The sequence below is a fragment of the Budorcas taxicolor genome, chromosome 20 (genome assembly GCF_023091745.1).
Source record: "Budorcas taxicolor isolate Tak-1 chromosome 20, Takin1.1, whole genome shotgun sequence".
NCBI lineage: Eukaryota > Metazoa > Chordata > Mammalia > Artiodactyla > Bovidae > Budorcas > Budorcas taxicolor.
The window spans coordinates 41,931,525-41,947,576 of NC_068929.1; the positions used below are offsets into that span (position 1 = coordinate 41,931,525).

The 16,052-nt window shown below is 37.8% G+C and overlaps 1 protein-coding gene across 1 annotated transcript in view; it reads right to left on the reverse strand.

Annotated features, from left to right (window-relative positions):
• SPEF2 (sperm flagellar 2) overlaps nt 1-16,052 on the reverse strand; it is a 195,311-nt gene that overhangs the window by 165,127 nt on the left and 14,132 nt on the right. The window contains exons 3-6 of the mRNA XM_052659101.1: nt 15,077-15,308; nt 12,693-12,833; nt 11,055-11,119; nt 6,647-6,833 (exon numbers count right to left, since the gene is read on the reverse strand). Coding sequence (XP_052515061.1) covers nt 6,647-6,833; nt 11,055-11,119; nt 12,693-12,833; nt 15,077-15,308 — 625 coding nt within the window. The remainder of the gene's footprint in view (nt 1-6,646; nt 6,834-11,054; nt 11,120-12,692; nt 12,834-15,076; nt 15,309-16,052) is intronic.

The following is a 16,052-nucleotide window of genomic DNA, read 5'->3' on the forward strand; positions in this document are numbered from 1 at the left end:
GACACTGTTTCCACTGTTTCCCCATCTATTTCCCATGAAGTGATAGGACCAGATGCCATGATCTTCGTTTTCTGAATGTTGAGCTTTAAGCCAACTTTTTCACTCTCCTCTTTCACTTTCATCAAGAGGCTTTTGAGTTCCTCTTCACTTTCTGCCATAAGGGTGGTGTCATCTGCATATCTGAGGTTATTGATATTTCTCCCGGCAATCTTGTTTCCAGCTTGTGCTTCTTCCAGCCTGACATTTTGCATGATGTAGTATGCATATAAGTTTCATAAGCAGGGTGACAATATACAGCCTTGACACACTCCTTTTCCTATTTGGAACCAGTCTGTTGTTCCATGTCCAGTTCTAACTGTTGCTTCCTGAGCTGCATATAGGTTTCTCAAGAGGCAGGTCAGGTTGTCTGGTATTCCCTTCTCTTGAAGAATTTCCACAGTTTATTGTGATCCACACAGTCAAAGGCTTTGGCATAGTCAATAAAGCAGAAATAGATATTTTTCTGGAACTCTCTTGCTTTTTCAATGATCCAGCAGATGTTGGCAATTTGATCTCTGGTTCCTCTGCCTCTTCTAAAACCAGCCTGAACATCTGGAAGTTCAAGGTTCAAGTATTGCTGAAGCCTGGCTTGGAGAATTTTGAACATTACTAGCATGTGAGATGAGTGCAATTGTGCGGTAGTTTGAGCATTCTTTGGCATTGCCTTTCTTTGGAATTGGAATGAAAACTGACCTTTTCCAGTCCTGTGGCCGCTGCTGAGTTTTCCAAATTTGCTGGCATATTGAGTGCAGCACTTTCACAGCATCATCTTTCAGGATTTGAAATAGCTCAACTGGAATTCCATCACCTCCACTAGCTTTGTTTGTATTGATGAAGAAGATATAAATAAATGAAAAAGTTGCTCATGGATTTGAAGAACTAATAACGTTGAAATGTTCATAATACCTAAAGTGATCTACAGATACAATGCAATTCCTAACCAAATTCCAATGGCATTTTTCACAGAAATACAAAAAACAATCCTAACATTCATTTGGAGCCAGAAAAGACTCCAAAGAGCCAAACCAGTCTTGAGTAAGAAGAATATCAAGCTTCCTGATTTCAAAATAAATTACAGAGCTTCAGTACTCAAAAGAGTATGGTACTGAAATAAAAACAGAACTATATAAAAATGGAATAGAATAAAGAGCCTGGAAATAAATCCACATATGTGCAGTCAATTGCCTTTCAGTAAGGGTGCCAAGGTTACAATGGAGGAAGGATGTCTCTATAACACATGGTTCTGGGAAAACTGGATATCCACATGCAATAGAACGGTACTATACCCTCATTTCATACCATGTATAAAAATCAATTCAAAATGGATTAGAGACTTACATATAAGATCAAAAACTATAAAACTAACAGAAGCATAATATAGGGAAAAACACACCCTGACATTGGTCTAGGCAATTAATTTTTTAATCTGACCCTAAAAGCACAGGCAACAAAACTAAAAATAGATATATGGATTTGGATCTAAAAAAAAAAAAAAACTTTGCACAGCAAAGTAGGCAATTAAAAGAGTGAAGAGGCAACCTACAAGATAGGGGAGATTACTATTTGCAAACCATACATGTTGGCTAATATCCAAAATATACAAGGAACTCAAACAACTCGCTAGCCAAAAACCAAATGGCCGGATTTAAAAATGGCCAAAGGACCTGAAAAGACATTTCTCAAAAGAAGACAAATGGCCAACAGATATACGGAAAAGTGATCAACATTCCTAATCATCAGAAAATGCAAATCAAAACCATCTGTGAGAATAACTTCAGTTTAGTTGCCAGGTCGTGTCTAACTCTTTGCAACCCAAAGGACTGCAGCACACCAGGCTTCCCTGTCCTTCACCAATGCCTGGAGCTTGCTCAAATTCATGTCCATCAACTCAGTGATGCCATCCAACCATCTCATCCTCTCTCATCCCCCTCTCTTCTTGCCTTCAATCTTTCCCAGCATCAGGGTCTTTTACAAGGAGTCAGTTCGTCACATCAGATGGCCAAAGTACTGGAGTTTCAGCTTCGCATCAGTCCTTCCAATGAATATTCAGGACTGATTTCCTTTAGGATGCACTGGTTGGATCTCCTTGCAGTCCAAGGGACTCTCAAGAGTCTTCTCCAAAACCACACTTCAAAAGCATCAATTCTTCTGTGCTCTGCATTCTCCATAGTCCAACTCTCACATCCATACACGACGACTGCAAAAACCACAGCTTTGACCAGACAGACCTCTGGGAGTAAAGTAATGTCTCTGCTTTTTCATATGCTATCTATATTTATCATAGCTTTTCTTCCAAGGAGCAAGGGTCTTTTAATTTCATGGCTGTAGTCACCATCTGCAGTGATCTTCAGTTCAGAGTTCAGTTCAGTTCAGTTGCTCAGTCGTCCCTGAATCTTTGCGACCCCATGAATCACAGCACACCAGGCCTCCATGTCCATCACCAACTCCTGGAGTTCACTCAAACTCATGTCCATAGAGGTGGTGATGCCATCCAGCCATCTCATCCTCTGTTGTCCCCTTCTCTTCCTGTCCCCAATCCCTCCCAGCATCAGGGTTTTTTGCAATGAGTCAACTCTTTGCATGAGGTGGCCAAAGTATTGAGTTTCAGCTTTAGCATCAGTCCTTCCAATGAACACCCAGGACTGATCTCCTTTAGGATGCACTGGTTGGATTTCCTTGCACTCCAAGGGACTCTCAAGAGTCTTCTCCAACACCACAGTTCAAAAGTATCAATCTTTTGGCACTCAGCTTTCATCACAGTCCAACTCTCACATCCATACATGACCACTGGAAAAATCATAGCCTTGACTAGATGGACCTTAGTCAGCAAAGTATGTCTCTGCTTTTTAAGCTCTCTAGGCTGGTCATAACTTTCCTTCCAAGGAGTAAGCATCTTTTAGTTTCATGGCTGCAATCACCATCTGCAGTGATTTTGGAGCCCAAAAATATAAAGTCTGACACTGTTTCCACTGTTTCCCCATCTATTTCCCATGAAGTGATAGGACCAGATGCCATGATCTTTGTTTTCTGAATGTTGAGCTTAAAGCCAACTTTTTCATTCTCCTCTTTTACTTTCATCAAGAGGCTTTTGAGTTCCTCTTCACTTTCTGCCATAAGGGTAGTGTCATCTGCATATCTGAGGTTATTGATATTTCTCCCGGCAATCTTGTTTCTAGCTTGTGCTTCTTCCAGCCCAGCGTTTCTCCTGATGTACTCTGCATAGAAGTTAAATAAGCAGAGTGACAATATACAGCCTTGATGCACTCCTTTTCCTATTTGGAACCAGTCTGTTGTTCCATGTCCAGTTCTAACTGTTGCTTCCTGACCTGCATATAGGTTTCTCAAGAGGCAGGTTAGGTGGTCTGGTATTCCCATCTCTTTCAGAATTTTCCACAGTTTATTGTGATCCACACAGTCAAAGGCTTTGGCATAGTCAATAAAGCAGAAATAGATGTTTTTCTGGAACTCTCTTGCTTTTTCAATGATCCAGCAGATGTTGGCAATTTGATCTCTGGTTCCTCTGCCTTTTCTAAAACCAGCTTGAACATCTGGAAGTTCACGGTTCAAGTATTGCTGAAGCCTGGCTTGGAGAATTTTGAGCATTAGTTTACTAGTGTGTCAGATGAGTGGAATTGTGCAGTACTTTGCACATTCTTTGGCATTGCCTTTCTTTGGAATTGGAATGAAAACTGACCTTTTCCAGTCCTGTGGCCGCTGCTGAGTTTTCCAAATTTGCTGGCATATTGAGTGCAGCACTTTCACAGCATCATCTTTCAGGATTTGAAATAGCTCAACTGGAATGCCATCATTTCCACCAGCTTTGTTTGTAGTCATGTTTCCTAAGGCCCACTTGACTTCATATTCCAGAATGTCTGGCTCTAGGTGAGTGATCACACCATAGTGGTTATCTGGGTCATGAAGGTCTTTTTCGTATAGTTCTTCTGTGTATTGTTGCCACCTCTTCCTAATATCTTCTGCTTTTGTTAGGTCCATACCATTTCTGTCCAATTTTACTGTGCCCATCTTTGCATGAAACGTTCCCTTGGTATCTCTAATTTTCTTGAAGGGATCTTTAGTCTTCCCCATTCTATTGTTTTCCTCTCTTTCTTTGCACTGATCACTTAGGAAGGCTTTCTTATGTTTCCTTTCTATTCTTTGGAACTCTGCATTCAAATGGATATATCTTTCCTTTCCTCCTTTGCCTTTAGCTTCTCTTCTTTTCTCAGCTATTTTAATGCCTCCTCAGACAACTATTTTTCCTTTTTGCATTTCTTTTTCTTGGGGATGGTCTTGATCACTGCCTCCTGTACAATGTCATGAACCTCTGTCCATAGTTCTTCAGGCACTCTATAAGATCTAATCCCTTGAATCTATTTGCCACTTCCACTGTATAATCATAATGGATTTGATTTAGGTGATACTTGAATGACCTAGTGATTTTCTCTATTTCAAAATAAGTCTGTATTTGGCAATAAGGAGTTCATGATCTGAAGCACAGTCAACTCCCAGCCTTGTTTTTGCTGACTGTACACAGCTTCTCCATTTTTGGCTTCAAAGAATATAATCAATCTGATTTCGGTATTGAACATAGGGTGATGTCCAAGTGTATAGTCTTCCCTTGTGTTGTTGGAAGAGGGTGTTTGCTATGATCAGTGCTTTCCCTTGGCAAAACTCTGTTAGCCTTTTCTCTGCTTCATTATGCACTCCAAGGCCAATTTTGCCTGTTACTCCAGGTATCTCTTTTCCTACGTTGGCATTCCATTCCTCCATGATGAAAAGGACATCTTTTTTTGGTGTTAGTTCTAGAAGGTCTTGTAGCTCTTCATAGAACTGTTCAGCTTCTTCTGGTTGAGGTATAGACTTGCATTACTGTGATGTTGAATGGTTTGCCTTGGAAACGAACAGAGATCATGCTGTCTATTTTGAGTTTGCACCGAAGTACTGCATTTCGGACTCTTTTTTTGACTATGAGGGCTACTCCGTTTCTTCTAAGGGATTCTTGCTCACAGTAGTAGATATAATGGTCATATGTATTAAATTCACCCATTCCAGTATGTTTGAGTTCACTGATTCTTGAAATGTCGATGATCACTCTTGCCATCTCTTGCTTGAACACTTCTAATATATCTTGATTTATGGACCTAACATTCCAGGATCCTATGCAATGTTGTTCCTTACAGCATCGGACTTTACTTTCATCACCAGTCATATCCACAATTGGGCACTGTTGCAAATTTCTGTTAGAATAGCTATTATCAAAAAACATAAAACAAAAATGAGATAACAAGTGCTGGCAAGGCAGTAATGAAAATGGAACCCTTGTAAACTGTTGGTGGGAATGTAAACTGGTACAGCCACTGTGGAAAATAATATAGTGCTTCCTTTAAAAATTAAAAATAGAATTATCATATGACCCTGAAATCCTACTTCTGGGTATATATCCAATGGAAATGAAAGGAGATGAAATTAGTATCTTAAAGAGATGTTTGCAACCCTATGTTCACTGCAGCACTATTCACAATGACCATGATACAGAAACAATCTAAGTGTCCATTGGTGGATCAATGGACACTTAAGTGAGTACAGATATGCATGTCACATTTTCTCTCTATATAAATATTATATATATATATATACACACATAAATATATATATATATGTATATATTTATATCTAGAATGAGCTTTCCAGGTGGTGCTAGTGGTGAGAACCTGCCTGCCAATGCAGGAGGCATAAGAGATGTGGATTCAATCCCTAGGTTGGGAAGATCCCCTGGAGGAGGACATGACAACTCACTGTGGCTATGGTCCATAGGGTCACAAAGAGTCAGACACGAATGAAGCGACTTAGTACACATGCATGCATATATAGAATATGATCAATCTTAAAAAAGAAGAAAATCTTATCATCTGTGATAATATGTTTAAACCTGGAGAACATTACGCCAAGAAAAATAAGCCAGACATAGAGAGACAAATATTACATAATCTTACTAAATGTGGAATCTAAAAAAGTTGAACTTACAAAAGTAGATCTTAAGTATTTTCACCAAACACACACACACAAATGGTAACTTATTTTTTTGTTGTTGTTAAGGTGATGGGTGTGCTAATTAGTTTGATTATGGTAATCATTTCACAATGCATACATATATCAAAACACAATTATATACTTTAAATACATACAATTTTTATTGGTCAATTATACCTCAGTAAACCTGGGACAAAAAGTTCTCTTCTCCCTCTAGAAGTAACAACAGATATACATGGTTGCCATAACTTTTAGATTCCTATTTTGTCAGCATTTTTTTACTGTGGTAAAATATATGTAATATAAAATTTACCAATTCAACCATTTTCAAATGTACAATTCAGTGTACAATTAAATAAATTCACAATGTTGTATAAGCATCATCAGATTTTAGATTCTTTGGTAAGTGTTTGATGTAGTTTTTTTCCTGAGTGTATTTGCTGTCATGGTGTAAAGATGAAACACTGATTCAGAGTAGCACATGATACATACAGAAGATATACATAAGAGTGTATAAAAGACTATATTTTGTAAAAATTTCCAGCACTTTTATTTAATCAATAACGAAACATCTTACCTCTTGGGCTTCATGAGCTATTAACTGATCCATTAAGAGTCTCCGCCGTCTTTTCTCCCTTTGCTCTCGTGCAAAAGCATCTTCTTCAAGGCGTTTTTGGATTTTTTTAATGTAGTCATCATCTGAATAAGTGTTTAACAAATCAGTGGTTGTCTGGCCTGCTGTATCTAGAGAAGTCTTGGATGCACTAAAGGACAATAGTTTTTATTTAGATTTGAAAATACAACTCAGTCACACACCACTACTTGTGACTATAGAGGAAGACCTCAGAGGACGGCTCCCTTAGGTGCTCATTTATTAATACAAGCATTAAAGCAGATATTAGAACTTCGGTGTTCTATTTAAAATATAACTTATAATGTTATTCAAAAGACAGGGAAACATTATTATGGTATTCAGGGATTAAACAGTCATCAATTCTCATATAGACAGAAGTGTTTTTATGAAAGCATAGTTAATTCATGTTTAACAAAGTAATAATCACACATGTTCTTTCCTAATCTGAGTATATACAGTTTTATTAAATCAAAGAGCAAACCCATTTACATAGTTGAATCAAAATTCTTAAATTATAATTAGTTCTATGTAATAATCACATATTTATGGCACAGATCATATTTTATTATAGTTCATTATTTCTATATTTGCTGCTTCCAGCTGAAGTCTGAGCACAGAAGAAAAGTTTACTATTTTACTTTTCTATGTACCCATGCCTCACAGTACTGACATGTAGATGATGTTTGCTAAATTTCAAATCATATGCTAAGAAGCATTGCAAGTATAATACAATTTAAAAAAATTACACATTGAAATTCTGGTTATTTTATCAGCAGGGGCTCAACCTTTGATTGTATTCTGTCAACTGAGAGTCATTCAGCAGAAATTGTGTAGCTAGCAAAGCCTCAGGAAGATCAAAGACAAATTGTAACTTTATTTACTAAGATTTAGTATAATTAATACTTATGAATATTAATTTATGAAATTAATATTAATTTATGAAAGTGTAGCATAACTTTTTTAGATCCTTCATCAAAATTATTATTATATTTTTACTTGAGTGTGGTGTTTAAAGGTCTGCCTTACATTGAGCATGGGTTAATAGGTCTCCCTTAACATTGTGTTTGGCTGCTACCAATATACTTAAGATATTGATTCTCCTTTGTTCATCAATCAGTCTATCCAACCATACATACATACACCCATCTTCTGTCTTATGCCAATCAAGGCCTGAAGAAAGTTACATGATATTTTCTTGAGTAAATATTCATTTTATGAGATGTGGGTTTCTTGAGGGCAATAATTATGTTTACTTTATATCTGTTTGCCAAGCCTCCATAGAGTTAGTAATTGTATCAGTGTGAATTATTAGTGATAGGAACCTTGGTCAAATTCATGTGTGTGTGTTAAAAAGCAGTTGTTAGAAGGAAACTAATGTAAATCTATGAATCCAAATGTCAAGTTACAGCAGCCAACAGCCTCAGAAAAGAAACAAAGGACAAAAGAGCAGGTGGCATTTACTATTTGTTTTAAAAAATAAAGAGTATATGTGGGGGAAAAGCAGCAATGGTCGTTCTTGCATTGCTCTCACTGAGCATTCACTTCATCCTTTCACAAAAGAAATGACAGACTTTGAAGTGACATCCAGGAGAAAATGTTTTGGGAGCAGGCTTTGAAAGGGGCAGCTGCAGAAATTGCTCCTTAGGTCACCCTAAAAGATGATTTTAGTGCTTTCTGCCATCAAGTAGTGTGAAATTTCTGAAAGAGTCCAGAACATGCTTGATTCTAAGCTAAGGATTCAGAATGAACTAAAGAAGTAGTGGTCAATAACAGGGATTAAGAAAGGCCATATTGTACCATAGCTTTTTTGTTTCTTTAAAAGTTTGCTCTAAGCCAGTGCCTCCCAGCATTTTTTTATCTGGGGGTCCATCAGAGGAAATGCCCTTTGTGAAGCGTACTGGAAGGGATTTGGAGTCACTGCTGGGGCTGCTCACAATCAGAGGTGACTGGTCCAGGGACTCCAGGGACCCCAGGCCCTATCCTTCTGCTTTGAGAAGTGAGTGTGTCCATATCTCAAGGGCCCTGGTGATAAATCTCTGGCAAGACCAAGTGGGGGTTTCTGCAGAGAAAGGACTTGAGACAGACACTGCTATTTCCCTCCCTTTTCTTTCAAAGCAGAGCCCGTTTTATTCAGGGAAACAACATACTCAGATGAAGACTACAGTTCCCAGTCTCCCATTCTGCTAGATTATGCCATGTAACTGAATTCTGGCCAATAAGGTATATGCAGAATTGTTACGTGGGCATTCTGGGAAGGCTGGTATAAAGAACTATTTTAGATTGGAGATACCCACTTTATGCCTGGGGCTTCCCAGGTGGTGTTAGTGGTAAAGAATCCACCCGTCAATGCAAGAAACATAATGAGATGTGGGTTCAATCCCTGGATCAGAAAGATCCCCTGGAGGAGGACATGGCCACCCAATCCAGTATTCTTGCCTGGAGAATCCCATGGACAGAGGAGCCTGGCGGGGTGCAGTCCATGGTGCTGCAAAGAGTGGACATGACTGAAGCAAATTAGCATGCACTTTTTGCCTATCCTCCTTTCTGATACTGGAACATGGGTCAAATGGCCAGGGGCCTAGAAGCTATCTGACATTGTGAATGTGACTCTAAAGACAAAAGCCGCATTTCAGGACAGTGGAACGAAAGGGAAGATTCAGTCCTTGATAACCTTGGGGCAACAACACATACCCTTGGCTGCTTACATTCTAATTTCTGTTACAAGAGAGAGAAGAATGCTGCTACTGCTGCTGCTGCGTCCCTTCAGTCATGTCTGACTCTGTGCGACCCCATAGACGGCAGCCCAGCAGGCTCCCCTGTCCCTGGGATTCTCCAGGCAAGAACACTGGAGTGGGTTGCCATTTCCTTCTCCAATGCATGAAAGTGAAAAGTGAAAGTGAAGTCGCTCCGTCATGTCCGACTCTTAGTGACCCCATGGACTGCAGCCCACCAGGCTCCTCCGTCCATGGGATTTTCCAGGCATGAGTACTGGAGTGGGGTGCCATTGCCTTCTCCAGAGAGAAGAATACACCCATCTAATTCAACCCCTCTGGTTTCCAGGTTTCAAAGCTACCTTAGAGGTCTAAATTCAGAACAGGCTGGGAAAGCAGTGAAGATCAGAGTGAAAGTTTGTGTGGGTATGATCTTTCAAATATTTAACCACTGACATGGTGATGACATTAATTAATCCAAATAGATGCTGATGTAGGGAGTGGAAGATGTTGGCATGCTTGGTGTTAATCCTGGTTGTTAACTGTGTGGAAATCAAGGGGTCCCAAGAAAGGAGTGGAAGGTAGAGCTACAGAGAATGCCATTCACTGAAAGTTTTTCAATATTTTAAGATGGTCATTTTGGAAGAAACCATCCGTTCGTCACTCCAGAGCATGAGACTGGAGAGATGAGTGAAAGAGTTGAAAGAAATGGAATGATTTCATGGGCCAAGGTCAGGGAGGGTGTGCTGGGGTTCAGATGGTAGCTGCAGGGGAGAGTGGGCTTGGGCTGTGGTTATTTTAGGAGTCAGGGAAGCACAGATAAACATGAGCAGGGCTTAGTGTAGGGCATCAGGAGTTTCTGCAGAAGGAAGGAGGAAAGACAGTTAACACATACATTCTTCATTCTGCTTCATTTTCATTCACACCTGACTTCCTCACCATTTCTTCTTTCAGCTTAATCTTATTCCACTTCATTTGACCCTATTCCCTTTCTTCAGAAATATTAATATGGAACTGAAGTATATAATTTGTGTCTATTTTTCTTCCTTAATAGAGATTTATTTCCTATTCTATAAAATGTAAATGAGTAGACTTTGGATAGTTTCCATGAAAAAATGCAGAGGAATTCAAGCTGCTTCTATATGCACAGTCCCTCATTAGTTGTTTTCTGTGAGTCAGTGACCCTTGATAGGAAACAAAAGGGGAGAAGATCTTTATCTTTAGGCAAAAGAAGCCCATTAACCAGGAGCTTTCTGTAAAGAACCCACTGAAACTCTTTGTGATATTTTGTCAGCACTCATTCAGCAGTTCTTTATTGCTGGTCCCTGTGCTAAATGCTGAGGATGCAAGGTGAGAGCAACTAGAGTCTAATAAAGGCAGTACAGTAAAAAATGTAAATGAATAATAACTTGATAGCCACTTGCCTTCTTGATATTTACAAAATTGTTAATGAACAACTAATCTGAATTTTATCTCATTTATCTTCCTTAATATACTCTCTCAATGAAGACTCTACAAAGTGAAAACATCCTTGGAATAGCTACTTCAGGTAAACTGTTTCTAAATATTCAAAAGTTAAAGTAAAATGAACTTTTTTAAAGAAAATCAAATTTTTGATTATTAAAATAATTTTATCTCACCTTTCTTTTGCCTGGAGATCCTTTTTTATTAATGCTTCAAACTTCTTAATTTCATTGGCCACATCCTTTAAAGAAAATTCATTAATTTTTTACCTCTAAATATATTGAATCTTTTTCATTTATCACTTTCATTCAAATTTATAAAAGTGATATGTACTAATAATTCAAGCTAGTTAGGATTTCTAAATATTCTAGAATATTATTCTATTCTAATTTGTTACTTTTAGTATAGGCTAAAGGTACCTAAAAGAAGGTGAAAATTGCCTAATCTGAATTATTCAGTTCACGATTCTAGCTCTGACAGTACATCAAAAGGCATTTAATAAGAAAAAAGATTATCAAAAAGTTAGGATGTGCATTTTTAATTACAATTATTTTAAATGAGAATAATTCCAGGAGTTGTTGATGGACAGGAAGGCCTGGCTTGCTGTGGTCATGAGGTCGCAAAGAGTCAGATACAACTGAGCGACTGAACTGAACTGAAGCATTTTTTGGATATAAATATTTCTTCAAAAATTATCTTGGGTGTTTTAAACACTTCTTGTGTACTCCTATATGCACTATGAATTTGCTGTTGGAAAATTAATTTTAGCTGATCTGCCTACTGCAAATCCTTTTTCATAAACTTTAATCAAGTCAAGGAAACATAAGAAATATTTTTATTAAAATGGGGTCAGAAAAAAGCCTCTGTGGGTAATATTTTTAGACTCTAACTATAGGATTTTAATATTAAAAAATAAATGCGTTAAAATCAAATGCAATGGATTTAGACATCAGAGTGACCTGCCAATCTTTGCTTTATCAGCATTGTGAACTGGGGTAAAACACGCCAGTTTTCTGAGCCTCAGTTTCCTTATCCAAAAAATGGGGAAAGCAATACCATACTTAGAGAGTTGTTTACAAATTCAAGACAATGTGAAGTGCCCAGCCCACACCCTGACATATAGCAGATGATGAATAAATGGTAGCTATTTTCTTAAGTTAAAGGGGAGAATATCAATAACAATCATTATAGCAGCATGAAGTATAGCTTCCAGGAATTAGTATCAAAATGTACAGATAGTACTGCTCCCCTATGAAATATAATGAGATTGTATCCTGTATGGATGACTGATAATTGTAAGTAATAAAATATTTATCAATAGTATATATTAAATCTAAATATAATGAGAGCAAGCAAATTGCTTAACATTTCTAGGACTCATAGAAAGACAGTGAAACATGGGAAGGAAGTATCCGAGAAAAGCAAATAGTAGTAATGGCACATACCTGGTATTCTGGGTACCTAGACTGGCCCCTGTTGTATGCATGGGTGTCATGACCCATCACAACAGCACCCACTCTGGCACAGTTTGTTAGTGATCACAGAATCCACCACACAAGAGTCCACACAGGTAATTTCATTTAACAGCAGTTTGTCACCCATATCCTAAAGCTATATTCTCTGTTTCTAAACAGTTTAAATAATGGAATAAGATGGATTGGACATGCATGCAGTGCAGGTGTTTTAAATGAGTAGGGACAATGCCAGACGTAATTTGAAAAGGAAGTAGGAAGTTCAGGGAAGTTTCTCTCTTAGGAAAAGATCATCCTTTCATTAAGATAAACAGAACACAATGTTAAAGGATTATCACTTACCTCTGCCTCTTTTTTCTTTTTCATTAATTTTTGGGCGTCAAATGTTTTCAGAGTACGATTTGATGTGGGTTTAGGAATCTGTATGATAGCTGCTTGGATTTTGGCCATGATTTCATTTTGTCGTCTTTTGCTCAAGCGTTGCTAAATATTCCATATATATAAGTTTAGAATAATATGCAATGTAATACACTCACAGGTACACAGATATGTAAATTTTCCATTCAAATTTTCTAAACTCAGCATTAACTGATGGACTAGGTAATATTAGGAAAGAAGTATCAAAATAACTAATTCTGAAAAGTATGAGACTGAAACACTGTTTGGGAGTCCCTAAATTATGCAGATAGAATTTGTCTATTTTCACTATGGGTGGTGATACTAAAAGGCTAATAAAGGTATCCCCAATATGAAAAATGAATGTAATTCTTTCCCAGTTCCACCTTCATGACCTGCCTAATCATGGGAAGAAAAAATTTAATCCAGGACACGGTGTCTAGGAGGGCTCTCAACATCACTAATTATTAGAGAAATGCAAATCAAAACTACAATGAAGTTTATCACCTCACAACAGTCAGAAGGGCCATAATCAGAAAGTCTCAAAACAATAAATGCTGGAGAGGGTGTGGAGAAAAGGAAACCTTCTTACACTGTTGGTGGGAATGTAAATTGGTACAGCCACTATGGAGAAAAATATGGAGGCTCCTTAAAACACTAAAATAGGACTACCATATGATGCAGCAATCCTACTGCTGGGCATGACCCAGAGAAAGGCACGCACTCCAGTGTTCACGGCAGCACTATTTACAACAGCCAGTTCATGGAAGCAACCAAAATGTCCTTCAACAAAGGACTGGATAAAGAAGATGTGTTATGTATCAATATATACAATGAAATATTACTCAGTCATAAAAAAGAACAAAATTGTGTCATCTGCAGAGACTTAAATGGACCTGGAGACTGTCATACATAGTAAAGTAAGTCAGAAAGAGAAAAAATGTTAACGCATATATGTGGAGTCTCGAAAAATGGTAAAGATGATCTTATTTGCAAAGCAGAAATAGACACACGGACGTTCAGAACAAACATACGAATGAATTGAGAGACTGCAGTTGACATATATACACCACTATGAACCTACTGCATAGCACACAGAATTCTACTTGGTGCTTTGTGGTGACCTAAATGGGAAGGAAATCCAAAAAAGAGGGGATATATTTAAATGTATGGCTGATTCACTTAGTTGTACAGCAGAAACTGACACAGCAGTGTAAAGCAACTATACTTCAATTAAAAATAATAATCAAAGGACATTTAATGAGTATTTTCAATGTTCAAAGCATTGTACCAGGCAAAGTTTTTGAATGGGAGTAACTAAAAATCTTGTGAGGTCATATGACAGGTAAATAATGAAAGTCAATAATATCAGCAAGAGGTGGTTAACACCAAAGAATGAGAATTATCTGTGTCCTAGGAGTTCCCCAGAAAGAGTTTATGTGCACTGAGAAGGTTGCAGAGTAGATGGAGGGAAGTTTAGGGGAAGAGGAGAGAGGAGAACGAGGAGAGTGAGCTTGGGTAGGAGAGAGGGAAGAGCAGAAATAAATAAGTCCTATTCAATGACAGGCTTCCAGTGTAATAACAGAAGAAAGACAATGCTGAGGGTTATGAAAAGATACAGAAAGACAGGTTGAGACTGTTTAGTGAAAAAATTTGAATGCTAGTCAAATCAAGGGGCAAGATATTTGTAGAATAGCTTCCCGGGTGGCTCAGATGGTAAAGAATCTGCCGGCAATGCAGGAGACCTAGGTTCAATCCCCGGGTCAAGAAGCTCCTCTGGAGAAGGAAATGGCAACACACTCCAGTATTCTTGCCTGGAGAATTCTATGGATAGAAGAGCTTGGCAGGCTACAGTCCATGGGGGTTGCAAAGAGTTGGACACAGCTGAGCAACTAACAAAACACAACATATTTGTAAAATAGCAGGTTTCTGAGAAGAAGCAGCCAACAAAAGTGGAATCGAGGGTAGATTCTCCTAGCAGTTGATTAAACTCTAGGAAACAAGCCTGAAGATCAGAGATTCATTCATAGGTTGCAGCAGGAGATCTGAGTGGATACGACAGGTGTATAGAAGAAAAAGAGCAGGCCTAAGAAGCACAAGGAATTAGGAACAAACAGAATTTGATAAGTTACTGGCGATTAGTGGATAGGATGGAGGGAGGCATCAAAAATGAATAAATGGAAAGAAAATATAAAACCTGAATAGGGCCAATAACATAATCAGGGACATACATGCTCTAAGGGGCTTCTTTGAAAATGCAACATCTTTGCCGTGTCTCTTCAGCAAGCTTTATATTCTGATATATTTATAATTTTTCTTTATATACTTACATCTCGGAAAGCCTCGCTTTTCATGTTTTGAACTTTTGTGCTCATTTCCACTCTAGTCTGAACACCTTTCTTTTTCCTCTGGAGAGCAATGTACAACTGATATAAGAGTTTCGTGGCAGCCCCAGGCTTCTCTGTGATGATATTGTGGGCCACATTCTGATCAAATTGCACACCCAAAAGGTGAAGTGTGGGCTCCAAGCGAGAAAAATTGTTAAGTTTGGCACTGGAAATCCTAGGCATTAAAATATTTCACATAATGACACTGAGTTAAAAGCAAACAACAAATATCAGAGGATTTTCATAACCAAATACCATGTTCTTTTAAATGTATCAGTCCTTGCAAAAACCACTTAATCCTCTAGACAGGTTGAGATTTTGTCTATTGCCCTAGCTCCATGCATTTATTTCTCCTGAATGGTTAAAGTAAAACTTGTTAATTTCATATACTCTTCTACTCAAATAGATACTAGAATTTCTACAGGAAGTCAGTACAATAACATACCTAAATGCCTTCTTTGAAATGGAAAAACTTAGCTATAGTTTTGAAAAATATTTTACTCAGAAGACAACACTGCACTTTAAATATCCATTTCTTTAATTCATATCACCTGAAGATAACCTTATTTTCAGTGATGACTGAAAGTGACGACTCTCATCATTATCCTCTCAGGTATTGTCAGAAATAGTTAAACAATATTAGCCATACAACTAGATGAATCATGAGATCATCACTGTATAGTGTATATTACTTCTTCAAAAATCACTAAAGACTTTCTAAAATATATTTTTTGTTGAATCATCTATTATCAAAGGAGGCTCACATTTTAGAAGAACTCACTAATTCATCATTAATTTACTCTCTCAACTATACCAATAACTTATTGAATTTAATAAATGTTTATAAAATTATTAAGGTCTTACAAAGATGAATAAGACACCCTGTCCTTCAGCAGTTCATAGCAGGAAAACAAGCATA